This window comes from Carcharhinus amblyrhynchos, chromosome 14 (genome assembly GCF_965287045.1).
Source record: "Carcharhinus amblyrhynchos chromosome 14, sCarAmb.v2.hapA, whole genome shotgun sequence".
In the NCBI taxonomy this organism is placed as follows: Eukaryota; Metazoa; Chordata; class Chondrichthyes; order Carcharhiniformes; family Carcharhinidae; genus Carcharhinus; species Carcharhinus amblyrhynchos.
In genome coordinates, this window is record NC_137337.1 from 73741105 (window position 1) to 73768586 (window position 27482).

Below are 27482 nucleotides of genomic sequence, written 5' to 3' on the forward strand. Positions count from 1 at the left end.
AGGTTAAAGTCCAACAGGTTTATTTGGTAGTAAACGCCACTTTTGCTACCAAATAAACCTGTTGGACTTTAACTTGGTGTTGTGAGACTTCTTGCTGTGTTTACTAGTCCACTGATAGTACAACTATGACACGGCCTTCCCACAGTTGCAGAGAAAGTCAATGTGGTTACTGGAAACTCTTTGTAATCTCCTCTGGGACCATTGGAAACTTGTCCAGATATTCTCATTCCGAACCCAGAGATACATCCTGAATGTTAAAGATACAACTCAAATGATACAAAACATAAAGTACATTCAAATGGGCCAAGTAATTGTTTTCTGAAGTGCTTGCTGATTTGGTCTTCACTGTATAGTTAGTCTGATTTAAAGTGGCACTCAAGTGGGGCCTGCACTGTAGGTTTATTTATTGTTGTCACAAGTAGGCTTACGTTAACACTGCAGTGAAATTACTGTGAAACTCCCCGAGTTTCCACACTCTGGCATCTGTTTGGATAGACAGAGAGAATTTAGCATGGCCAACGCACCTAACAAGCACGTCATTGGACATTGAGTACTTAATTAACATTGCCCGTCACCCGTGCATCCTAATATGATTTAAGTTTAAAGTTGTTAAGTTTATTTATTATTGTCACAAGTCGGCTTGCTTTGACACTGCAATGAAGTTACTGTGAAAATCCCCTACTCGCCACATTCTGGCACCTGTTCGGGTACATTGCGGGAGAATTTAGCCGATGTACATCTTTTGGACTGTGGGAGGAAACTGGAGGAAACTCGTGCAGACACGGGGAGAAAGTGCAGATTCAGCACGGAGGTGTCGGGAATCGAACCCGGGTCCCCGGCGCTGTGAGGAGCACCGAGTGACCGCAGGATGAGGTGCCATAGAGTTTGGAGATTCCCTTTGACCTTTTTGCTCTCCAAAGGTCCACGGAGTGTCAGATTGAATCAGTCTAAACTTACTTGGGTTAATAGGTTCACAGGTTCCTGCCTCTGTTTTTACTGTCTGCATCTCCTCATGTACATCCCCCGGGAGTATTTTGTTGCGTTTGATCCTGTTCTTCGTAATTGAGTTGAGGGAACATAAGCTGAGCACACTTTTCCCCAGCAGAAAGGGGCAGTGTTCCCTTCTCAAAGGGCTTCTTGGCTTTCTTCGGAAGATAGATGGCTGTTTTGATCCTTGAGGAGCCTTTTGCTTGTAATTGTGATTTTATTTCTTCTGTAGCTGCCATTTGGCCACTGAAGTGTGTTTGTGAAAATGAGCCAGCAACTCCAATTTCCTTCCCTTTGCCTAAGTAGAAGTCCCAGCCCTGTGAGAGTGGCATAATGTGACTCTGAAGTGCCAAAGATGTAAATATTATCTCTGCAAGCAATCAGTATTTGAAGGTTCGGGAAAGAAAAAAATTGCTGGAAATCTGAGATCAGCCCTGGGAAAAGGGAGTACAATTTCAGTCTGTTCGACCCTCTCCTGGATTCCTTCCCACATTCTACCCTTCACAGACTTGAGATTATCCAGAACTCTGTCCCTGGTGTCTTAACCTGCAGTAAGCATCATTCACTCATCAGTATTAAGTATGTTCAAGGCTGTGATAGATTTTTAACCAGTCAGGGAATCAAGAATCATGGAATCCTACAGTGCAGAAGACCATTCGGCCCATCAAGTCTGCACCGACCACAATCCCACCCAGGCCCTATTCCCATAACCCCATGCATTTACCCTAGCTAGTCCCCCGACACTGAGGAAATTTAGCATGACCAGTCCACCTAAATCTCACATCTTTAGATAATAAGGGGCAATTTAGCGTGACCTATGCATCTATGAACACCAAGGGGCAATTTAGCGTGGCCAATCCACCTAACCCGCACATCTTTGGACTTGGAGCACAGGGATAAGGTGGGAAAGTGGAGTTGAGGAATATCTCATCAAATCAGCCATGATCTCATTGAGCAGACTCGATGGGCCGAATGGCCTACTTCTCTTCCTGTCCTTGTGGTCTTACGTAGGCTCACAGTTAAGCAACACCTTAATCTTAAAATTGGCCTTTTTGTTCTCTGATCCCTCAGTGATCTTGCCTCTCCCTAGAACATTAGCTGAGTTTCTGGATTAATAATCTAGTGATAGTGAGTGACACGGTAGCACAGTGGTTAGCACTACTGCCTCACAGCGCCAGGGACCTGGGTTCAATTCCAGCCTTGGGCGGCTGTGTGTAGTTTGCACACTCTCCCTGTGGGTTTCCCCCACCCCAGAGATGTGCAGGTTAGGTGGATTGGCCATGCTAAATTGACCCTCGTGTCAAGGAGATTAAGAGGATAAATATGTGGGATTCCGGGACTGGGGCCTGGTTGGGATTGTGGTCGGTGCAGACTGGATGGGCTGAATGGTCTCCTTTTGCACTGTAGGGTTCTATGATAGTAACACTAGGCCCCGAGGCGAGGTACAGCAGCTCCTCACTCACTCATCCCCTTGTGATGTTGGTTCACCAGTGGTTCAGTGATCTATCCAATGAGCAGATGTGTGGTGTCAGGTCAAGCCCAGTTTGATCTCTGATATGATTGGATAATGACAGCTGATGAAGCTGGATTTCCTTCGATCCCCAGCTATTACCATCACGAGCTAGACTTCTGTTGGAAGAGAAACATTGAGTCTGCTAAACACATGGAAGAATGAACACACAGCTCTGGTTTCATACTCTATCATCAGCGTTTATCATCTAACTGTGTCTTTTAATAATGAATCCCTGGGAGTGAGTATTTGATAGATATTTGTGTCAAAAATAATATAAGAAAAGAATGGATTTGTCATCCACTGGGATGAGAGCTTGTATCTACATTGTTTAAAAGCTGCATTGGGATGCTCCTGAATTTGTTAAATGTTTGAAATGATCGTTGAAACTTGGATATCTGATGTGCAAAATAGAATTTAAATTTAAATTTCTTGATGAATTGATCAAGACTGGTATGGTAATTAGTGTCATACACTTAGCTTGAGAGATCAACATCTGGTTTGATTCCTGCTTCTGATCATTAATCATTGCTTGGTATGTATGTGTGTGTGCACATGCATGTGAGCGTATGTGTGTATGTTCATGTGTGTATGTTCATATGTGCATGTACGTGTGTTCATATGGGTATACATTTGCACGTAAGTGTATGTGAGATGTGTGCGTTTTTTTTGTTTATGGAGTATGGGCATCACTGACTTAACCATCATTTATTGCCCATTACTAATTGCCCTTGAGAAAGAGGTGATGAGAGAGACCTTCTTGAACCGCTGCAGTCCATGTTTTTGTAGGAACACCCATGATGCTGGCTTCTCTGTCCGGTAGCATTCCTTTTAGACCTTCCAGGAACAACTGAACGGTTTGCTAGGCCATTTCGGAGGGCAGTTAAGAATCACCTACATTTCTGTGGCTCTGGAGTCACGTGTAGGCCAGACCGGGTAAGGGTGGCAGATTTCCTTCCCTAAAGGACATCAGTGAACCAGATGGGTTTTTCCGGCAATCAACAATGGTTTTGTGGTCATCAGTAGACAAGCTTTTTAATTCCAGATTTCTGTTCTCTAATTGAATTTGAAATTCCACCAGATGCTGTGATGGGATTTGACCCTGGGTCTCTAGATTACTGGATCAGTGACAGGGTCAAAATCCTGTAATTCCCTCCCGAATGGGACTGTCGTGTTTCAGGAAGACAGCTCACCACCACCTTCTCAAGGGCAACTAGGGATGGGGCAAGAAGTCTGTGTCCCATGAATAAAAAAAGTCATTGTCACCACGTCTGTGTGTGTGTGTGTGTGTGTGTGTGTGTGTCTGTGTGTCTCTCTCTCTCTCTCTCTCTCTCTCTCTCTCTCTATCCCCCTGGCGCCGCCACACCCCGGCGCTTGTTCAGGTACACGGAGGGGGAACTGAGCATGGCCAATGTATCGAACCAACACGTCTTTCAGACTGTGGGAGGAAACCGGAGCACCCGGAGGAAACCCACACAGACAGCGACCCAAACCGGGAATCGAACCCAGCTCCCTGGCGTTGAGAGCTGGCAGTGCCAACCACTTTGCCTGCTCAATTTCCAAGGGGCCTCGAGCTCCCCAGTTTGATCTGGTGGTAAGATTTACTTCCCGGGACTGGATTTAAATTGTGGCGATCTTGTGAAGCAATAAGGAAGTGAAGGGAGTGGTGTGCTGCCTCATGCTGCTTAATATCAACACTCCCAAGTCAGAGGAGCAATGGCCTTTGGAAACAATGTTTCTCCTTCATCAGCTGAAATTTGATGAGGAAACCTGATCAAAGTTACAAGCAAGAGTGGCCCGGTATGAGATTAATGATTGTTAAATGGATCAGAGCACACTTCGAATTTGAAGTGGACTAACTTTAGTGACTACTCAGACCACAATACTTGGTTTCCACATTAAGCGAATCCAATCCAAGTTAACGAAGAAGTCCAGTCTTTAATTTATGCATATAACTAACGACAGAACTCTCATTTCTCATTTTAATAGTGATACTTCCATGGCTTATTTCAATAATAGATGGACGAGCGCTTACCACGTTCCTTCCAGAGTATTTGCAAACACATTTTTTTATATAAAGATCTTTAATGAGAACAGATGGAACAAGCTCTTTTATGGAGGGAATTAGCCAATGTAGATTTAGTTTGACTGATGGCAGCACAGATGTTGTGTATCAGTCATTGTCCTTGGCCTGTTTATGAGAGCAAACTTGATATTAAGATTGAAAGCCCTGTTACTGTTTTAGTTCCAATTGTACCTCCTCCTGACAGACTGATGGCAAAGTAATATTTGCACTAGACTAGAAATCCAAAGACCCGAGATAATGCTCCAGGGATCCAAGTTCGAATCCCACCCTAGCTGATGGTGAAGTGTGAACTCAGTAAACATCTGGAATTTAAAATGCAGATGACCACTTAGAGTTGTTGTGAAAATCCAACTGGTTCACTAATGCCCTTTAGGGAAGGAAATCTGCCGTCCTTACCTGGTCTGGCCTACATGTGACTCCAGAGCCACAGCAATGTGGTTGACTCTCAAATGGAGGGTAGTTTGGGATCAGCCTATAAATACTAGCCCAGCCAGCAATGCACACATCCTGTAAAAATGAATTTTTAAAAAAGGTGGTCCAAAGATTGCTGTAAACTCACACTTTATGAAGTCTCACAACGCCAGGTTAAAGCCCAACAGGTTTATTTAGAATCACGAGCTTTCGGAGCACTGCTCCTTCCTCAGGTGAGTAGAGAGTTGGGTTCTCTCACCTGATGAAGGGGCAGTGCTCCAAAAGCTCGTAATTCCAAATAAACCTGTTGGACTTTAACTTGTTATTGTGAACCTCTTGCCCACCCCAGCTCAATGCCGCACCTCCACATCATAAACTCACTTTGGTACGATCGAAACTCAAAAGCATAAAACGTAGTTGCCACTAACAATAACGGATACACAATATCTGTGCCACCATCAGAACCTGTCTGTCAAACTAAATTGGAATGGAGGTAATGGTCTAGTGGTATTATCGCCAGACTATTAATCCAGAAACTCAGCTAATGTTTTGGGGACCTAGGTTCGAATCTCGCCGTAGCAGATGGCAGAAGTTGAACGCAACAGAAAAAAATGTGGAATTAAGAATCTACAGATGACCATGAAACCATTGTCGATTGTTGTAAAAAACCCATCTGGTTCACTAATGTCCTTGAGGGAAGGAAATCTGCCATCCTTACCTTGTCTGGCCTACATGTGACTCCAGAGCCACAGCAATGTGGCTGAATCTGAAACACCCTCTGATATGGTCTGGCTGAGGGCAATTAAGGAGGGGCAATAAATGTTAGTACCCAATCAGCCACGCCAACATCCCGCTAATGAATTTTAAAATCTTGGTTTTAGCTTTCTCTTGCTGCTGGTTTGACCCTCAGCACTATCTTTAATAAGTTTGCAATGTTTAAAAATTCGAAGTTTATTTACTAGCGTCACAAATAAGCATTACATTAACACTGCAATGAAGTTACTGTGAAAATCCCCCAGTCGCCACACTCCGGTGCCTGTTTGGGTACACTGAGGGAGAATTTAGCATGGCCGATCCACCTAACCAGCACGTCTTTCAGACCATGGGAGGAAACTGGAGCATCTGGAGGAAACCCATGCAGACACTGGAAGAACATGCAGACTCCGCACAGACAGTGGCCCCAGCTGGGAATTGAATCCGGGTCCCTGGCGCTGCCAACCACTGTGCCACCATGCCACAATCAGTGCAGATGCGCAGGGAAAAGTCATAGGAATGCCACTAAGTCACAAAATAAAACTATTGGGCTGAATCTCGTGGAGGTGACAGTGACTATTGTAGCGTATAAAAGAATACTGCCTCTTTTGTTAGTTACAATACTGCCAATAAAAGAAACAAATAAAAGTCAGCCTAACGGATGGGTTAAACATAACAACACAAGTGTTTGCTGACAGTTCAGAACTTTGTTTGAACACTTCCCTCTAATAAGATACTTCGGTGGTTTAATTAGCCTGGCAGGCTTACAGATTCCAAAAATTACTAGCAATGTACGACCTGGTTCACTTTGGTTAATAAAACGGAAATTATTAGCTTGTTGATCGAGGCTGCTTCTTTGGAGGACGTGCCACACGTTGGTATAAGTTGTCCTGATGGGATCAGCGATTGAAGAGGATTACAATCTGCAGAATTGACAGATCAGCTTCTTGCAGAGGAATTGATGGTAAAAGTGCAGAAGCAAAAGTTCATAAGATATCGGAGCAGAATTAGGCCATTCGGCCCATCAAGGCCACTCCGCCATTCTATCATGGCTGATATGCTCCTCATCCCCATTTTCCTGCCTTCTCCCCAAAACCCTTTGACCCATTACCAATTAAAAATCTAACTCCTCTTTAAATTTACTCACTGTTCCAGCATCCACCGCACTCTGGGGTGGTGAATTCTACAGATTCACAACCCTTTGGGAGAAATAGTTTCTCCTCAACCCGATTTTAGATTTGCTTTGTTTCTACAGTGCTGCACTGCACAATTTTAAAAAATTAATTCCAGGGATACCGGTGTCTCTTGTAAAGCTGGTATTTATTGTCTGTCCCTAACTGCCCTTGAGAAGTTCAGGGGGAGCCTGGATCCACTACATGTTTTGGACATACCCACTTCCCCCCCCCACTGTGCTGCCAGGGAGGGTTACCAAAGATTCTGATGGAGAAACTGCACTATGCCTGAGTCAAGACAGTGGTGAGACTTGGAGACTGTGGTCGTGAATGTAGCCCAATCCATCACACAAACCAGCTTCCCATCCATTGACTCTTCCCATTGCCTCGACAAAGCAGCAGCATAATTAAGGACCCCGGATATCCTCTCTTCCACCTTCTTCCTTCAGGAAAAAGATATAAAAGTCTGAGGTCACATCCCAACCAACTCAAGAACAGCTTCTTCCCTGCTGCTGTCAGACTTTTGAATGGACCTACCTTGCATTGGGTTGCTCTTTCTCTATACTCTAGCTCTGACTTTCACGCTACATTCTGCACACTCTCCTTTCCTTCTCTACGAACGGTATGCTTTGCCTGTGTAGTGTGCAAGAAAGAATATTTTTCACTGTACATTAATACATGTGACAATAATAACTCAAATCAACATTTTTCTTAAAAAAATCAAATCGTGATGTTCCCATCATGATGCACCCTTATCCCTTTCACCGGCGGATGTTTCTCCGTGACTATTTCTTATTCTGTGTTTGTGAATGTATGCTTGTGGTTTGACGGCACTGGTGAAAGCTGCAGCAGAACAGAGATCGATGAGCCCCTCAACACTGCGGACGTGACGTCACCGTTGTAACATGACAGGAAAGTTGTAGGTGTCGGCGGAATGAAGGTGTTTTGGGTTTGATTAGACTGTTTGCTTCCTGTTTTGCAGTCAATATCCTCTGTGTTTGCACTTTGAGTAACTCGAAACACGGGATGATGAAGAGTATTTCAAAGGTCGGCACCTTTGCTCCTACAAAGGTTATGTGCCTCTCACTTTGGGCCACTTTTCCTTTCACAATCAAGCGTGAGGGAGTTGTATTTCCTGACTAAGCCATTTATTTTTTTAAGTACCATCTTCGCATGTGGTTGTGTGAAACCCACCAGCTACACAGTTAACAGGAAAGATAAGAACACTGCACTGTAGGCAAGATGTGGAGATGCCGGCGTTGGACTGGGGTAAACAAGCCTGACAATATCGGTTGGACTTAAACCTGGTGTTGTCAGACTTCTTACACAGGGCAAGCACAGGGCTGGGTGGTGCTGAGTATTTGTCAGTGCCCTTTCACCTCTGAAATAGGATTTCCAGTCCAAATCTATCAAGTTAATAGCTCATTTCAAGGCAAATTACCATAGCTCCTGGAAATCTCAAATAAAAGTAGCAAAAGCAATTAACAGGTCGGGCGGCGTTTACAAGAGACAGAGAGAGAAGCAGAGTTAACTGCCGGAATTTTTACCGCCCGAGGCTCATAAGATCCTGCCCGAGGCCAATGAAGAAGACCGTTCTACGAGCCTTGTCCACCCCCGTTCTGGGATGAGCAAGGCAGTAAAACTCAGGCCGTCATTTCAGGTCTGTGACCTTTCTGCAGAATTGGGCAAACGTTAGTATGTAGTGGGGAGGCGGTGGTGTAATGGTATTGTTACTGGACTTGTATTTCAGAGATCCAGGGTAACAATCCAGGAACTCAAAGCATTTACGTTCAGTCTTAATCTATAACTTCTTCGTGTTTCCCAGTGTGTTACAGACCGGTACTGGAGAGGTACTGTTGAGGGACCCTATTGATATGCATGTTCAGTTGAATGGGCAGATCGCTGACTTATGGGCAACACGGTGGCACAGTGATTAGCACTGCTGCTTTGCAGCGCCAGGTACCCAGGTTCAATTCCCAGCTTGGGTCACTCTCAGTATGGAGTTTGCATGTTCTCCCCGTGTCTGCATGGGTTTCCTCTAGGTGCTCCAGTTTCCTCCCATAGTCTAAAAGACATGCTGGTTAGATGCATTGACCCAAACAGGTGCCGGAGTGTGGCGATTAAGGGAATTTCACAGTAACTTCATTGCAGTGTTAATGTAAGCCTTACTTGTGACTAATCAATAAACTTTACCTTTTACTTTACTTTGTCCCTGCACGGAGTAAACCCACCCATTTACCATTGGCCAGTGCCCCTAACCTGCACACCTGGGAGGAAACCAGAGCACCCGAAGGAAACCCATGCAGACACGGGGAGAATGTGCAAACTTCACACAGACGGTGACCCAAGCCGGGAATTGAACCCAGGTCCCTGGCGCTGTGAGGCAGGAGTGCTAACCACTGTGCCACCAGATTAGATGTAACACAGTCAAATGCAGAAATCTGCACATTCTGCTCTGCACTAAATGGTTTTATTCTCGAGAGAGGATCCCCTGCACCATTTTCCCCATTTCCCACACCTGCTCTCCTCTGGTTTCTCTGGGTCAGACTGCGCTTTTCTGGTGAATTTGGACATAGTTTTGCGCCCTAGCCTCTGGCCCACAAAAAATTGAGACAACCCAAACCCAGTTTGCATTGGAGGGTAGCATGATGGCACAGTGGTTGGCACAGTGGTTAGCACTGCTGCTTCACAGCACTAGGGACCCGGGTTCGGTTCCAACCTTGGGTTGCTGTCTGTGTGGAGCTTGCATGTTCTCCCCATGTCTGCGTGGGTTTCCTCAAGTAATCTGGTTTCCTCCCGCAGGATGTGCAGGTTAGGTTGATTGGCCGTGCTAAATTGCTCCACAGTGCCAGGGGGACTAGCCAGGGTAAATGCATGGGGTTATGAGGATAGGACCTGGGTGGGATTGTGGTCGGTATGGACTCGATGGGCCAAATGACCTCCTTCTGCACTGTAGGATTCTATGACTCTGTATGTACTCGTTGGCTGTTCCAAGGCATAGTTTAAGAATTTAAAACTTACAGAATACTGAAAGACCTGGATAGAGCAGATGTGGGGTAGATGTTTCCATTAGAAGGAGAGACGAGGATCCAAGGACACAGCCTCAGAGTAAAGGGACGACCCTTTTGATGGGGAGGAAGTTCTTCAGAGTGGTGAAACTGTGGAATTCATTGCCACGAGAGGCTGTGGAGGCCAGGTCACTGAGCGTGTTTCAGACACTCAGTCTTAAATTCAAGGTTCTTGATTGGTAAGGGGATCAAAGGGGAAAGGCGGGAGAAAAGGGTTGAGAAACATAGCAGCCATGATCGAATGGTGAAGCAGACTCGAGGGGCTGAATGGCCTCAGTCTGCTCCTACATCTTTGTGGCAGCTTAGGGAAATAATTTGCTAAGATTCCAGTCATAATAATTTAGCTCGCGTGCTGGAGTGCGTTCCAATGCTCTAATGTACAGACACTGCTGGTTTGATTGAACTAATCTATCTCCATCCAGGATTCCTGAAGGACCCATTGACCAGGGACCCGCTGCTGCAGGAAGGATGCGCGCGTTAGAGGAGCAACTAATAAAGGCCAAAGAGCAGCTAGAAATCTACAAGAAACAGCCAAGCCGTGGTAAGTTTGTTTAATTTGTCTGCAAAGCGTCATAAAATGGGTTAACTGTCAAGAAATATTTGTTATTCTCTTCATCACCTGTTGAATCCCAACAGTGCAGAAAGAGGCCATCCGGCCCATCAAGTCTGTACTGCCTCTCCAAAAGAGCATCCCTCCCTGGCCCTCTCCTCCACTCTATCCCCATAATGTGGACATGCCGGCGTTGGACTGGGGTAAGCACAGTAAGAAGTCTCACACCACCAGGTTAAAGTCCAACAGGTTTATTTGGTAGCACGAGCTTTCAGAGCGCCGCCCCTTCATCAGGCGAGTGCAGGATTTGTTTCACAAACAGGACATATACAGACACAAACTCAATTACAAGATAATGGTTGGAATGGGAGTCTGAACAGGTGATCAGGTCTTTATAGGTGCGGAAAATGAGTGGAGAGAGGGTTAAATACAGGTTAAAGAAGTATGAATTGTCTCCAGCTGGACACATGGCAACGCAGAACATAAGAACTAGGAGCAGGAGTCGGCCATCTGGCCCCTTGAGCCTCCTCCGCCATTCAATAAGATCATGGCTGATCGTTTCGTGGACTCAGCTCAACTTACCTGCCTGCTCACCATAATTCCCTTACTGTTCAAAAATGTATCTATCCTTACCTTAAAAACATTCAATGAGGTAGCCTCAACTGCTTCACTGGGCAGAGAATTCCACAGATTCACAACCCTTTGGGTGAAGAAGTTCCTCCTCAACTCAGTCCTAAATCTGCTCCCCCTTATTTTGAGGCTATGCCCCCAAATTCTCGTTTCACCCGCCAGTGGAAACAACTTCCCTGCTTCTATCTTAATATATTGTCTTCATAATCTTCAGAATTGTGAAGCAAAATCGATAGCCAAGTTCCACACACATGAGGACAGCCCCAATCGGGATCTTGGCTTCATGTCACACTATGTGTAATCCCCACGACTTGCCTGGGCTTGCAAAATCTCACTAACCATCCTGGCTGGAGACAGTTCACGTCTCTTTAACCTGTGCTTAACCCTCTCTCCACTCACATTGTCTGTACCTGTAAAGACTTGATTACCTGTTCAGACTCACATTCCACCCAATATCTTGTAATTGAGTCTGTGTTTATATATGCCCTGTTTGTGAACCCAATTCTTCACTCACCTGACGGTGCAACCCAGTCCTTGTGGAGCCCACCTGTCGGGAAAGGCCTTCAACATATCAGTGGACACTGCATGCTCCCTCTCCTGCAAACATAACCATGTGAACAAGCTCGCCAGGGGGCCGGATGAGATTTGTTAGTCTTTGGCCGTTTTCTCGGGACAGCGAGCACCATCGGTGAAGGGAAGTGACTGACTTGGAGCTTCTCTCTCGCGTTGCAGCAGGTCCCGGGAAGGAGCATGAGGAGCTGCGACGTAAGATTGAGAATGGCGTGAAGGAGCTTTGGTTCTTTGTACAGAGCGAAATCAAGAAAGTCAAGCACCTGGAGGGCGAGGAGGCACAGAGGCATGCGGACTCGTTGCTGGAGAACCTAGGCCACCAACAGAGGTAAGGTCCACCTGCTCCTCGACAACACAGCACTGTTGACATCGCCTTATTTTAATTTTTTTTATTCTTTGCACAACCGTTAAAAGTCAAGGGCCGTTCGAAGTCTCTTACAGCTCACAGGGCAGCACGTCACTGCTGAATGCTACAGTGCAGAAGGAGGCACTTCAGCCCATCGAGCCTGCACTGACGCATGAACTGCCTTGACCTGCCCACCTAATCCCACTCGCCCAGCACCTGGCCCGTAACCTTGGCACCAAGTGCTCACCCAGTTACTTTTTAAAGGATGTGAGGCATGGTGTCTCCACCACCCTCCCAGGCAGCGGATTCCAGGCCAGCACCACGTTGCGCAACACTGGGGACAATTTTAGATCGGGCTGAGATGGTCCCACAATCCGCAGCTTAATAACAACTTTGCGCCGCACATTCCTTTGTATAATGACGAAGTGCAGCACGCAGACCTGAATCATCACAACAGTTGGCTTTCAATCCTAAGTCAAATGTAAAAACAAAGACATCAGGCAGCAACAGAGAGCTTCCATCATCAACCAGACTGTATGTTCCTTTTGAAAGAGATGTTGCAGTTTTGGCTGTTTCTGAGAAGTTCAGTGCTCTTCCAAGTGAATCTTGTAGCCACCCCGGGTCTGCTGCACACGCAGTACACCTGTTCTTGCCTTTTCCCATGGCCTTCCAGGATCTTTTATAGAGGTCTATAAAATAATGAGGGGCATAGACAGGGGAGTTGGTCAATATCTTTCCCCAAAGGTACGGGAGTCTAAAACTAGAGGGTGAGGGGAGTGGCTTTACCCTCTCACTAGAGGGTGAGAGGGGAGAGATGCAAAAGTGTCCAGAGGGGCAATTTTTTCACACACAGATGTTGATGAGTGTCTGGAACAAGCTGCCAGAGGCAGTAGTAGAGGCGGGTACAATTTTATCTTTTAAAAAGCATCTAGACAGTTACATGGGTATAGAGGGATATGGGCCGAACACAGGCAATTAGGATTAGTTCAGAGGTTTAAAAAAAAAGGCAGCATGGACAAGTTGGGCTGAAGGGCCTGTTTCCATGTTGTAAATCTCTATGTCCTCAGCAGAATTGTGAAATGTGGGATAGCGTTATTTTTTAAAAGTTAAAACTTTTTTTAAAGTTTATTTATTAATGTCACAAAAGGCTTACAGTAACACTGCAATGAAGTTACTATGAGAATCCCCTAGTCACCATGCTCCAGCGCCTGTTCAGGTACACTGCGGGAGAATTTAGCATGACCAGTTGTTACAGTGCAGAGGTCATGTTTCTCTCTGCACAATTTTGGAACCATCCAAAGGGATATACCCTCCTAATCTTAAGTAAGTATGTGTAAGGGAGTAGGAAATTATTATTTTAGATGAATTACAGCAGAATCAGACACTCTCTATCATGAACAGTTAACAGGTAACACTGCAATAAAATTAATTTGTAAGTGTCATAAGTAGGCTTACATTAACACTGCAATGAAGTTACTGTGAAAATTCCCTAGACGCCACACTCCAGCCCCTGTTCGGGTCAGTGCACCCAACCAGCACGTCTGTCAAGCTGTGGGAGGAAACCCACGCAGACACGGGGAGAACATACAAACCCCATACAGACAGTAACCCAAGCTGGGAATTGAACTCAGGTCCCTGGCGCTGTGAGGCAGCAGTGCTAATCACTGTGCCACCATTCCACTGTGCCGCCCCCAATATTTATTTCTAAACATGGAAGATTATGGGAGGGGTTTTCCGTGTGCTGCTGCGGCAGCGCAGGCAGCCCGCCATTGGCTGGCAGCGGGACCTTCTGGCCCTGTCACTGTCAACAGGGTCTGTCAAGAAGGCATATGGCCTGCTTGCTTTTATTGGATGGGGCATAGAGTATAAAAGTTGGCATATAATGTTACAGTTATATAGAACATTGGTTAGGCCACATTTGGAATACTGCGGCCAGTTCTGGCCACCACACTACCAGAAGGACGTGGAGGCTTTGGAGAGAGTGCCGAAAAGGTTTACCAGGATGTTGCCTGGTATGGAGGGTATTTGCTATGAGGAGAGATTGGGTAAACTAGGGTTGTTCTCCCTGGAAAGACAGAGGTTTAGGGGCGACCTAATAGAAGTTTATAAAATTCTGAAGGGCGTAGATAGGGTGAACAGTTGGAAGCTTTTTCCCAGGTCAGAAATGACAAACGCAAGGGGTCACAAGTTCAAGGTAAGGCTGGGGGGCAAGGTTCAATACAGATATGTGGGGGACGTATTTTACACAGAGGGTGGTGGGGGTCTGGAATGCACTACCAAGCAAGGTGGTTGAGGCAGACACGCTAGGATTATGTAAGACTTATCTAGATAGCCACATGAACAGACTGGAAATAGAAGGATACAAACAAATGGTCCAGTTAGGATCATATGATCTGTGCAGGTTTGGAGGTCCGAAGGGCCTGTTTCTGTGCTGTGTTCTGTGTTCTTTGCTTTTTGATAGAGTGGAGAGATGTTTCCACTGGTAGGAAAAACTAGAACCAGGGGGCACAACCTCGGGCTGAAGGGACGCTCCTTTAAAACAGAGATGAGGAGGAATTTCTTCAGCCAGAGAGTGGTGAATCTGTGGAACTCTTTGCCACAGAAGGCTGTGGAGGCTATTGAGCGTCTTTAAGACAGAGATAGATAGGTTCTTGATTAATAAGGGGGTCAGGGGTTATGGGGAAAAGGCAGGAGAATGGGGATGAGAAAAATATCAGCTGTGATTGAATGGCGGAGAAGACTCGATGGGCCGAGTGGCCTAATTCTGCTTCTCATTTCTACGTTTCTAACTTTGTCACCACAATTTGGATTTCCCGAGTAAGTTGTATGAATCTTCCAGAACAATCTGCTTTTGAGTTTCATTCCCTTTTGTATCCATTAAATTAAAACTTGTTCCATGAAGAGATTTGGGGGGGTTGGGATTTTTCCAATATTTTATGTTAAATCAGTCCCTGTTATTGGCGATTTTCTTTTTATTCATTCGTGGAACATGGGTGTTGCTGGCTGGCCAGCATTTATTGCCCATCCCTAGTTGCCACTGGAGGGCAGTTGAGAGTCACTACATCAGGCAGCGCGGTGACATAGTGTTCATCACTACTGCCTTAGTGCCAGGGACCCAGTTCAATTCCGGCCTCAGGTTACTATCTGTGTGCACTTTGCACATTCTCCTCGTGTCTGTATGGGTTTCCTCCAGGTGCTCCAGTTTCCTCTCTCAGTCCAGAGATGTGCGAGTTAAGTGAATTGACCATGCAAAACTGCCCGTTAGTGTCAGGGGGACTAGCTCGGGTAAATGCATGGGGTAATGAGGAAAGGGTCTGGGTGGGATTGTGGTTAGTGCAGACTCAATGGGCCGAATGGCCTCCTTCTGCACCGTAGGGATTCTGTGGTGCGGCTCTGGAGTCGCATGTAGACCAGACCAGATAAGGACGACAGATTTCCTTCCCTAAAGGAGGTTATTGAACCAGATGGATTTTTACAACAATCGACAGTGGGTCATCAGTAGATTCTTAATTCCAGATTTTTTTTTATTGAATTCAAATTCTGCCATCTGCCAGGGCAGGATTCGAACCCGGGAGTCAGAGAGGTTTACAGTAAGGAAACAGGCCCAACTTGTCCATGCCGCTCTTATTTTTTTAAAACCCGTAAGCTAATCCTAATTACTCACATTTGGTCCATATCCCTCTATACTCATCATACCCATGTAATTGTCTAAATGCTTTTTAAAAAGATAAAATGATACCCGCCTCTACTACCACTGGCACCTTGTTCCAGACACTCACCACCCTCTGTGTGAAAAAATTGTCCCCCTGGGCACTTTTGTATCTCTCCCCTCTCACCTTAAACCTACGCCCTCTAGTTTTAGACTCCCCTACCTTTGGGTGCCCTGAACATTAGTTGAGTTTCTGGATTAACAGTCTAGTGATAATACCACAAAGCCACCGCCTCCCCAGTTGTGATATGGCAACTTGACATTTGAATCTTTTGGCTCTTATTTGTGTTTCTTTGCAATTGTTTAGGTCGATCATGACTGATGTATACTACCTCAGCCAAACAGACGGGGCTGATAAGTGGAGAGAGAAAGAGGCAAAGGATCTGACAGACCTGGTTCAGCGGAGAATAACGTACTTGCAGGTAATGATTGTTTGACCTACAATGAGAGTGAATGCATGGCAGGAGCCGCCTTTTCTGCAAACCTGGTGCAATGTCAACAAATCAAGGCTTTCCTCAAAATGTTGTGCAAAAGGTTACAATATTCATTTGGGATGAATGTGACAAGATTTCCATTGTGTGAAAAGTAACTATGAAATTCAGACTAATAGCTTTGTGGAATTCCATTTGTTCCCTGTACCTCGATTCCCAGGGAAGCCTCAACATTCATCTCTAGATTCACCATATCCAAACCACCCTTATCTAAAGGGTAGCTTGGTGGCACAGTGGTTAGCGCTGCTGCCTCACAACACCAGGGACCCGGGTTTGATTCCCGGCTTGGGTCACTGCTCTGCATGTTGTCCCCATGTCTGCCTGGGTTTCCTCCAGATGCTCCAGTTTCCTCCACTAGCGATGACTATAACACTATATTCTGCATTCTCTCCTTTCCTTCTCAATGAATGGTATGTTTTGTCTGTATAACAAGCAAGAAACTATACTTTTCACTGTGTACCAATACATATAACAATAATAAATCAAATCAAATCAAATCAGTCCGAAAGATGTGCTTTGTTAGGTGCTTTGGCCGTGCTAAATTCTCCCTCAGTGTACCCAAACAGGCGCCAGAGTGTGGTGACTAGGGGATTTTCACAGTAATTTCACTGCAGTGTTAATGTAAGCCTACTTGTGACACTGATAAATAATGATGTAGAGATGCCAGAATTGGACTAGGGTGGGCACAGTAAGAAGTCTCACACCAGCTTAAAATCCAACAGGTTTATTTGGAATTACGAGCTTTCAGAGCACTGCTCCTTCATCATCAGGGAGTGAGTTGGCTGACTGTTGGACTTTAAAAAAATAAAAGCAAATTACTGCGGATGCTGGAATCTGAAACCAAAAGAGAAAATGCTGGAAAATCTCGGCAGGTCTGGCAGCATCTGTAAGAAGAGAAAAGAGCTGATGTTTTGAGTCCAGATGACTCTTTGTCAAAGCTTCTTTAGCCTAGTGTTGTGAGACTTCTTACTAATAAATAAACATTCTGGTGGAGGAATCCTGTTTGCCTTTATAATGAGTACTTCACATGCTGGCCTTCAGACTTGTGGAATTATTCAAGTTATTTTTTAAAGCTTCGCCTAGTCAATAATTTCAGCGTTGTTGCAGTGTTTACTCCATTGCAGTACAAAGCATCGCCCAGTTTAATATTCAGCACCATGGAGAGAAGCCTAGGGAAGCTCCACACTCCAAAGGGCTGGCAAGCTTATGCACTATGTCCATGCAGCAAAAGCCTCACTGTTATTTCAGTGTGAATGTTGCAGCAGTTTCGGGTGAGCGACAGAGGTGAATCGTTTAAGTGCTTAAACTTACCATTTGATAGATATCTGGCATTAACCCTTTACACGACTTAGAAAACTAAAAGCTGTTTTTAATTTTAACAAAGAAGCCTTTAGTTTGTTGGGTTAATCTTTCACATTGATGGGCTGTTGCAGTGTGAGCACGTGAGCAGTTAAACTGCACGTCCTCTGACTCATAGACTCTCTACAGTGCAGGAGGAGGCCACTCGGCCCACCGATAACAATCCCACTCAGGCCCTATCCCTGTCACCCCATGTATTTACCCTGCCAATCCCCCCCAACGCTAAAGGACAATTTAGCCCGGCCAGTCAATCTAACCCCCACATCTTTGGGCTGTGGGAGGAAACTGGAGCACCCGGAGGAAACCCACGCAGACACAGGGAGGATGTGCAATCTCCACACGGGCAGTGACCTGAGGCCAGAATTGAACCCGGGTACCTGGTGCTATGAGGCAGCAGTGCTAATCATTGTGCCGCTGTTTATCATCTTATTTTTATTTATGTTTAAGGTTGCAATACTCCAACAAGTGCACTATTGAACTAAATGGACTGACACTCCTGTTACACTGCCTTTTGCTGAGCTGTGTGTATATGAAATCGGGTGCCCTTGTCAATCAGTGTGCTGTACAGTGTTCCACTGGACAATCCTTCCCTCCTGCTGTGGTTTTTCTTATCGATGCTGATATTATTAAAGAAGACTTTAGTTTCTCCAGTTAACCTTTCACATCGTTCCTGATGAGGTTCATCGGGATGGTGGGAGGGACATTAATTTCAGTTCGAGCTGCAGTGATTGGTCTCAGTGCACAGAGCAGAGTATTCCGTGAGGTGGATCACTGCCCGTGAGTTTCCATATTCCGTGAATATGGGCATGGATGATGGTGGGAACAGGATCAACTTTGAGCAGGATCACTGCATAATGGATCACTCCTGGCTGAATAATTTGCATTCCTCTTTGTGACTGGACAAGCTTTTTTATAAATGTTTTGGGATCTGTTTTCTATCATTCTACACCTTTGTCCATGAACATGGCAAACCAGTGACCTTACCCATCTCAGGTTAATAGCCCTAGAGCTTTCAGAACACTTCTAGAGAGAGAGAGGAATCAGATTCTTCTGGCAGTCCAAACAGCAACTGTTTCTATTTTAAAAATGAAACTGAAACAGTATTTCTTCCTTGCAACTCCCATTAAGCAAAGGACTCTGTCCCTGTCAATCAACCTAATCAAAACTCTACACTGAAACCCCCAGGGGAGGCCCAAGTAAACACAAATGCATTAGCTCTGCTTAAAACAAACATTCCAGGTCTAAAATGAATACTTATCCTGTGCTCCCAACTACCAATTTAAAGGCTTTGCTAGACAAATCCTGCAAAACAGATTTGCATCTGCAATATGTCCCTTGCAAGAAACATGATATACACACATTTCTTAAAGGCATAATATCATCAGATTTGGAAAAGATGTTCCTTGGCAGCTTCTTGCATTTAGTTTGCTTTTGTTGCTGAGAAAGTCATCAGTGTGACATACATGCCTGCAATATATCACCCAACAGTCACACTATCTTCAGTAACTACCTGAGTAACTAAATGGCCTACTTCTGCTCACTCTTAATGTGCTCACCCAGAAGGGGGGGGGGAGGGGATTAAAAAAAACAGTAAAATGTGAAAATAAGAATAGTGATCTGAACTTGTCTTGTATACTTTAAAATGGAACACCAGTCAATCAGGATATGAAAGTACTGATCTGAGCTGTTTTGATTTGTTTGTACACCTCACGCGCCTCTATGGCTGCTCTCGATAGACCAGGATGGACAAGGTGGACAACATGGACCGTTCCAAAGGATTCCAACACAGGAGTTGTTATTGATATGAATCCCGCAATGATAATTGTGTCTGATACATCTTTAGACTGCTGGCACTGAAGTTACTTAGCTGATGAGTAATGCAGATATTGTTGAAGTTATGTTTGTTGAGCTGTTGGCTGAGGAACAGGCCAGCCGCAGATGTTAAGAATGACTCGAGTCAGCAATGTTTACGGGAAGATAATTAAAGACTAGGGAAGGAGTTTCTCCAGAAACCATGGAGGCGTTCCTTCGCTGAATCTGTTAAGTTGCTAAATGGGAATAGAGTTAAGTAGTGAAACCTCGCTTCTTGATTTGTATGGAGTTGCAGTGAAGCATTGCTCGAGTTCCGACTGATTGAAATGTCAGTGTGAAGTGGAGGCCAGTGGGCTGGGAGGACTGGGCTGAAATAGAGGTAGTAAGACTCTGATAACGTTCCTCTGCGATTGCCCCTCTGCCTGCTCAATGTGAAGGATCCCATGGCTTTGTTTTAAGAGCGGTGAATTCTCCCAGTGCCAAAAGAGGAAAATCTCAGCAAGTCTGGCAGCATCTGTAAGGAGAGAAAAGAGCTGACGTTTTGTCTCCTTGCAGATGCTGCCAAAGTTCTCCCGATGAGCTGGCCAACATTCTCTCCCCCCACCACCCCACAAAACTAAGCCCCCCCCCGCCCCACCATCAATAAACAGGTTACCCGACCACGTGTATGTGGGACCTGACAGTAGGAAATCAACTGCTTCCGTTACGGGACCTTAAATGCAGCGACTTAAACGGAAACATTGTGCGGGGGTATGGGGGAAAGGCAGGGGGCTGGGAATGCCATTGTGGGCCAACCCACAGCACGTGGACTGCAGCGTCCCAAGAAAGCAGCTCACCTTCTCAAGGGCAACTAGGCCCGGGCAGCTGGCCAAGCCAGCAATGCCCATGCCCCATGAATGAATAAAACAAAATTGGGAAGAGAGCAGGTACACACTCGATGGGCCAAATGGCCTCCTTCTGCGCCCTAACAGTTGTGTGATTTGATTCTGTGATAGTTCAGTGTGAAGCAGTACCCTGAGAGTATGAAAAGCACTGAATAAATGCAAGTTTGCTCTTGCTTTATAGTTGAGCTGTCTCTTTGTCTGTGACTGGGCGTAACATTTCTGTTAAAAATCTAATCCCATGAGAGATCTTTGGAAGTTTCCAGGGCTGGGTCGGCTGTTCTACAGACAGTACATTTAAGATGCATTGCAGGTTCCAGGAGCACTCTGCGAGCATGGAATGCATAATTTCTTATTCTGTAAGTGAACTCTATAATGCATAACTCTTTGACTTAAGTCATGACTAGGTTTAAGTTGCTGACACTGTAGCCAAATCAAAGAACAAAGAGAAGAGAGGAACTTATAGCACAGGAACAGGCCCTTCTGCCCCTCCTGCACCAACCATGCTACTCATCTGAACTAAAGCCCCCTACCCTTCCAGGGACCATATCCCTCTACTCCCATCCTATTCATGTATTTGTCAAGACGCCCTGTAATAGTCACTATCGTACACTACACAGACTGCAATAGTTCAAGAAGGCAGCTCACTACCACCTTTTCAAAGGCAACTAGGAATGGACAACAATTGCTAGCCTACCCAGCGATGCCCATATCACATGCATTTTTTTTAAAAATCTTGAGACTCAGTTAAAGTGCCGTGATGTGGTATCGCCGACAATATTTTTAAACATTCTAAAACTTCCAAACAAGTTGTAACTTTGCATTCCTAAATTGTACAACAATTTTAAACGTAAGATAATAGATTCAATCAGAGGTGATAATATTACTGATGAGATACGAGGGATGATTCTGAAGTCTACCGTGAATTATATTCATTATTTACAGTGTGTGATTTGATGTGTCTTAAGTTTCCTTTGTATTTTTGTTTTTGTTCGGGCTGTTCCCCTTCCTTTTGGGGAGCTGCCCCTTTTACTTTGTCCTAATTTAATCTGAGTTTGTCTGCTTGGTTTGACTTGAAAGACCCTGAAGTTACACATGTTTAATGACTATGATGTGAGGCGCCTTTAAAATTATTTTCAAAATGTAGAATTAATTTGCTACGTTTTTGATTTAACATCAGGTATTCGGAACTGTCCCAATAGGAATCGAATGGAAATGTTATCCCATCTTTTTTTTTTATAAATCATGCACTTCTTAAATTAATTTACTGGGATTTAGTTGCAAGCCAAGTCTTGCCTCTCAGGAAGTCTGAAGCACGATGGGCGGCACTGTGGCACAATGGTTAGCACTGCTGCCTTACAGCGCCAGAGATCCAGGTTCAATTCCAACCTCGGGTGACTCTCTGTGTAGAGTCTCACATCATGTTAAAGTCAGCAGCTTTGTTTGATACTACAAGCCTTCAGAGCACTGCCCCTTCATCAGATAGCTCCAACAAATAAACCTGTTGGACTTTAACCTGGTGTTCTGAGACTACTTACTGTGTCTACCCCAGTCCAACACTGGCATCGCCACATCATTTGCGGAGTCTACTTGTTCTCCCTGTGTCCTCGTGGGTTTCCTATGGGTGCTCCAGTTTCCTCCCACAGCCCAAAAGAGGTGCTAAACTCTCTCTGTGTACCCGAACAGGCGCCAGAATGTGGCGACTGGGGGATTTTCACAGTAACTTCATTGCAGTGTTAATGTGTGACGCTAATAAATAGACTTAAACTCGAATAGTTTGCATTCACTTCTGTTCTTCTGAACTGTAAAATACCAGACACTCATTTTGTGCTTGATTTTGTCTAACAGTGAAAGAAGAAGCGAGAACAGAAGGTTAGATTTGTACGTTGATGCATCGCAGGACAGTGTTTGCATGTCTCCCAGCTGACGCTAGGACAATGCATCAGAGCAGAAAGTGGTCAGGGACAGTCAGTGACTGAGAATGGATCCAGTCTTACCCAACACAAGTGAGCAGGAGAACAGGCAAGGTGAGGAACAGGAGGCGAGAGGAAAGATGACAAGAAGTTAACAATTTTTCTTTTAAGCAGACAGTCCTGTGAGTTATACTTTTATTAATAATGAGGGTAAAATGTGAGGTTCATCTTTGGGTGATGGATTAGACCAGGGGGACCTTAATAACAGAAGGCATTTGGATGGTTAAAGCAGGGACCCAGGTTCAATTCCGGCCTCGGGTCACTGTCTGTGTGGAGCTGGCATGTTCTACCCGTCTCTGTGTGTGTTTCCTCCGGATGCTCCGGTTTCCTCCCACAGTCCAGAGATGTGCGGGTTAAGTTGATGGGCCATGATAAATTGCTCCTTAGTGTCAGGGGGATTAGCAGGGTAAATATGTGGAATTGTGGGAATAGAGCCCTGCGTGGGATTGTGACTGATGCAGACTCGATGGGCTGAATGGCCTCCGTCCACACTTCAGATTCTATGATTCTAACCTCCACATCTGCGCAGTGCGGGTGCAGTAATAAAAAAAACGGATCAAAGGGATATGGGGAATAGGTGGGGGAGGTGGATTTGAGACCAGGGAGAGATCAGCCATGATCAGATGGAATAGCAGAGCAGGCTCGAAGGGCTGGATTTGCCTACTTCTGCTCCTAATTCCAGTGTTTAAGAGGGAAATCAACGCTTTGAATTGAAATTGTACCGATTTACGGCAGGAATTTGAATGGGATTTTCCTCGAACTTCCGGCATATTCTCTCTCTCGACGTGGAGGGAATGTGAAGGCCCCTGGTGTCCCAGGATAACTTTAAAAAGCCTGTGCGTGTGGGAGGTTTAATCAGAGGAGTTTGCATTGGCCAACAGGCTGTCACTCTCACACTTCATTACCAGGGTAATAGGCACGCGAGTAAAGAATGTCAGAGAGTTCGAGTTGGGATGTAATTTTATTAATTCCGGGACTGTGATTGTCTCTTTACACACCTTTGTCATCGCGAACTCTACTGACATCAAACATTGGGTGTTCCTGGTGGAATTGTTTGAGAGGAATCAGTGCCAGAAAAACACTGCGCATTCGATGAACCCCCCCCCCCCACCTCCAAACTGAGAAAAGAAAAACAGTATTTCGACCCTCATTAACCTTTTTATTTCTCATCTTCCAGCCCTCACCCCCTCCTCGCTGCTGCCAGTTCAGCCTTTGCTGCCATCAATCTCCTCTCCACTTCTCGAAGCAGCCGTTTATCTAATCAAATTACTCCTCTTGCCAGGACTCTGGAGGCAGCTGCCTCGTCCTCTGCGTCCCGACCCCGTTCCGCAGGCCGCCGCAGAATTAATTGCTGTGTCTTTTTTTTTTGCCTGTAACCTAAAAGCGGGCGCAGAAGGTCACCGGAGCGGTTCGGAAGAGGCAGAACCAATATTTAAATTCTGCCGAGCGCAGAGACGGAGAGCGCTGACTTCCAGGCATCGTGTTCGAGTTGCAGGATAGGTTTGCAATGACGGCCTTTGTTACGGCGGCAATTTAAAGATATCTCCAGGCGCTTCATGTGGAGATTAAGGGTGGACAGGGTGATTAATGCACGACTGAATTGAGCCAAGTGTAGAGGACGGAGATCCCCGATACAGTAACCCTGGGTCACTGGCTACTGTGAATGTGACATGTGTCTGTTAAACTGAAGTAGAAATTCCTGCCGTAAATTGGTACAATTTCAATTCAAAGCATTGATGTCCCTCTTAAACACTGGAATTAGGAGCAGAAGTAGGCAAATTCAGCCCTTCTGAGGGTCATGGATCCCTGTGAAATGAAGTGATCGTGTACAGGACAGTGACTAAGCTAGTTGGATGTGCCACGGTGGTTAGCACTGCTGCCTCACACGCTGGGGACCCAGGTTTGGTCACTGTCTGTGGAGTCTGTACGTTCTCCCCGTATCTGCACGGGTTTCCTAAGGCTGCTCCGGTTTTGTCCCACAGTCCAAAGGTGTGCAGGTTAGGTGGATTGGCCGTGCTAAATTACCCCCTAGTGTCAGGGGGATTAGCTAGGGTAAATGCATGGGGTTATGGGGATAGGGCCAAGGTGGGATTGTGGTCAGTGCAGGCTTGATGGACCGAATGGTCTCCTCCTGCACTGTATGGATTCTATGATTCTGGCCACTTCTCCCATTCCCTCTATTTTTATCATGTTCATGCAACTGTTCATCCCACTCATTTCCATTCCCGCTGCCATTGCGAGATTGGGTGCGGAGTTTGAAGACAGACCACAAAGTTCTGGAGATAAGTGTTCACTCTCCATTTTGGGCAGCAGCCATCAGAGTGATCTACATGAGTAACTTTCTGTCATGTATGTTGGGGCGTAGCCCCCTTTTAAGGGGTGTGACTCGGTGTGGGGTGAGCTGGACGGGGACCGCCCTGAACACAGTTAACGTTTGGAGTGTGGAGAATTAAAATGACTCGTTAAATCCAGACACCAAAACTGTCTGCCAAGTCCCAGTACTCGGCACGGCAAAGTGTTTGAGTTGGATATGAGGGAGCCACACCTTGGAAAGAATGCCCCACTTCTTTGAGGGAGGTACCCCCAGCTACAGCTGTGAGGATTACTGTTGCCCGTCACTGCTGTAGTGACCACGCTGAAGTTTTAGCTTACCTAGATTTTTGAAGTTACCCCATAGAGACTCCATTGGGAATGGGAATGGCTGTAGTGTCAAGCTTCTTTCTGAGACGTTTCAATAAGAAAATGAACCAAACGGGCTGGGGAGCATTTTCACTTTGAGTACTTGGGGAACTGTAATCTCTGTGCAGAACCAAACTGCAACCAGATAGATTTATCCATCAAATCACTTTTTAAAGCTTTGAGAATGGTCTTTTGGCTCCCAGTCACTGTCCTGCTTGCCAGATCCTGCAACGATTGAGATGGTCATTAAACGCAACTGAATACCAATACACCAGTGATGTACAAACTCTGTTGACCCAATAAAAAAAAACTGCCTCATAATATTAATTCATTTGTCCCTTCCTGGCCTGTATGCATCTTTATAGCCATTGAGTTGGATCTGTATTCATTGAAGCACTGACAATATAAAGATTTGGTCAGTATAGAAAGCAGAGATCCACAGAGCATTTTGAATCATGAACCTTGTGAGCGTTTTTATAAATCGGACAATTAAAGTCTTCTATGTGCGTATATTAAACTACTTTATAAGTAAGAATGTAAGTAGTTGCAAAGATGCAGAAGAGGATGGTGCCCACAATTTCCCTCCACCATTCCAGCAGGAGAATGGGGCCTTTAATTTTAATTTTCATTTTCTTATAGTCACTTTAACTCACAAACACGGGCACCCAGTCAGTTACTCAGAGGTAACAGTTCAACAACATTGGAACCAAAGCTTGGAGCTTTCTGGAAATTCAAGAAATTGATATTAATGATGGGACCGAGATTCTGAAACATTGGAATTAGGAGCAGAAGTGGGCAAATTCAGCCCTTCGAGCCTGCTCCGCCATTCAATCAGATCATGGCTGATCTCTCCCTGGTCTCAAACCCATCTCCCCACCTGTTCCCCATATCCCTTTAATCCGTTTCTTAAAATTAGAATTGTATCTATCTCCTTCTTGAAACCATTCAATAATTCAGACTCCATCACGCTATGGGGCAGCGGGTTCTGCAAACTCTTCATCTCGCTTTCAAATCTACCATCTCTCAGCCTATACATGGCCCATCAAGTCTGCACCTACCACAATCCCACCCAAGCTCCATCCCCGGGTGACCCTGCTACACCCCTGACACCAGGGTCAATTTATCATGGCCAATCAACCTAACCCACACATCTTTGGACTGTGGGAGGAAACCGGAGCACTTGGAGGACACTCATGCAGACACAAGGCACGGTGGTTGGCACTGCTGCCTTACAGTGTCAGAGACCTGGTTCGATTCCCAGCTTGGGTCACTGTTTGTGTGGAGTTTGCACGTTCTCCCTGTGTCTGCATGGGTTTCCTCCAGGTGCTCCAGTTTCCTCCCACAGTCCAAATATGTGCATTTTAGGCGCATTGGCCGTGCTAAATTCTCTTTCCGTGTACCCGAACAGGCACCGGAATGTGGTGACCAGGGGCAGTAACTTCATTGCAGTGTGAATGTAAGCCTACTTGTGACTAATAAATGAACTTTAAAACTTCAAATGTGCAGACTCCACACCTGAGGCCGGAATCGAACCTGAGTCCCTGGCACTGTGAGATGGCAGTGCTAATCACTGTGACCTGTTGTTCTAAATTGACCCACAAGAGGAAACATTTGGTCTGTGTTTATCAATCCCTTTTTGGAGTTTTAGATACCTCAATCAGATCCCTGCTCGTCCTTCTGAACTCCAGCAAGTATGAGCCCAAATTGTCCAATCTCTCCCTCGTACGTCAACCCTTTCATCCCCAGAATCAATCTGGTGGACCTCCTGTGAACTGCCTCCAGAGATAGATGTTTAAATGGAAAGCCCGTTGTAAATTCTTGGCCCCAATCATACACTGATATTCCTCAGCTACAGGACAAGGTCAGTGTGTTACCATCCAACGTAGGACAACTAACTGATGGACCATTAGTTACCAGTTGGGGGAATTTGGCCATGAACATGGCTGCTCTTTGATGGGGACATTGTTGGTAATTTTAACAGAGGTTTTCAGTTGTAAATTACCCACATGATTGTCAATAATTTTTCTTGGCACTTCCTGCACTGTTGGAAGCTGGAAGAGTTAGTCCCCTTCATGCTCCCAAAAATTAACTCGTTGCCAAATTTTAGGCTGACTTGGGAAGGAAGGAATTTGCATTTTTATGGCATCTTTTATGACCTCGGGACATCCCAATGCATGTTATAGCCAGTAAAGTTTGATTGAATTGTGGTTATGCTTTAATGATAGAGCCCTCCCCTCTTGGACCATTTGAATGTGTCATCGCAGTGAGAACATGGGAGCCTAGAGAGAGAGAGAAGTGAATCTGATATGGCTGTTTTCTCTGTTGTTTTTTGGCCTGTTTACATCTCTTGTAGGGGACAGAAATGGTTCACCAAGCCCAATTGGTCCATGGGTTTATGCCTTTCCCTTCAAATGTGAGGTAATGCATTTTGGAAGGTTTAATACAGACAGGAAATATACAGTAAATAGCAGAACCCTTAAGAGTATTGATAGACA

General features: G+C 45.4%; 1 protein-coding gene across 6 annotated transcripts in view; it reads left to right on the forward strand.

Moving 5' to 3' along the window:
• The window catches only part of LOC145352783 (alpha-(1,6)-fucosyltransferase), a 565169-nt gene that overhangs the window by 458096 nt on the left and 79591 nt on the right, over nt 1-27482 (forward strand). For all 6 annotated transcript variants that reach the window (XM_080203100.1, XM_080203101.1, XM_080203102.1 and 3 more), the window contains 3 exons: nt 10410-10528; nt 11900-12065; nt 16100-16214. In XM_080203100.1, coding sequence (XP_080059226.1) covers nt 10410-10528; nt 11900-12065; nt 16100-16214 — 400 coding nt within the window. The remainder of the gene's footprint in view (nt 1-10409; nt 10529-11899; nt 12066-16099; nt 16215-27482) is intronic.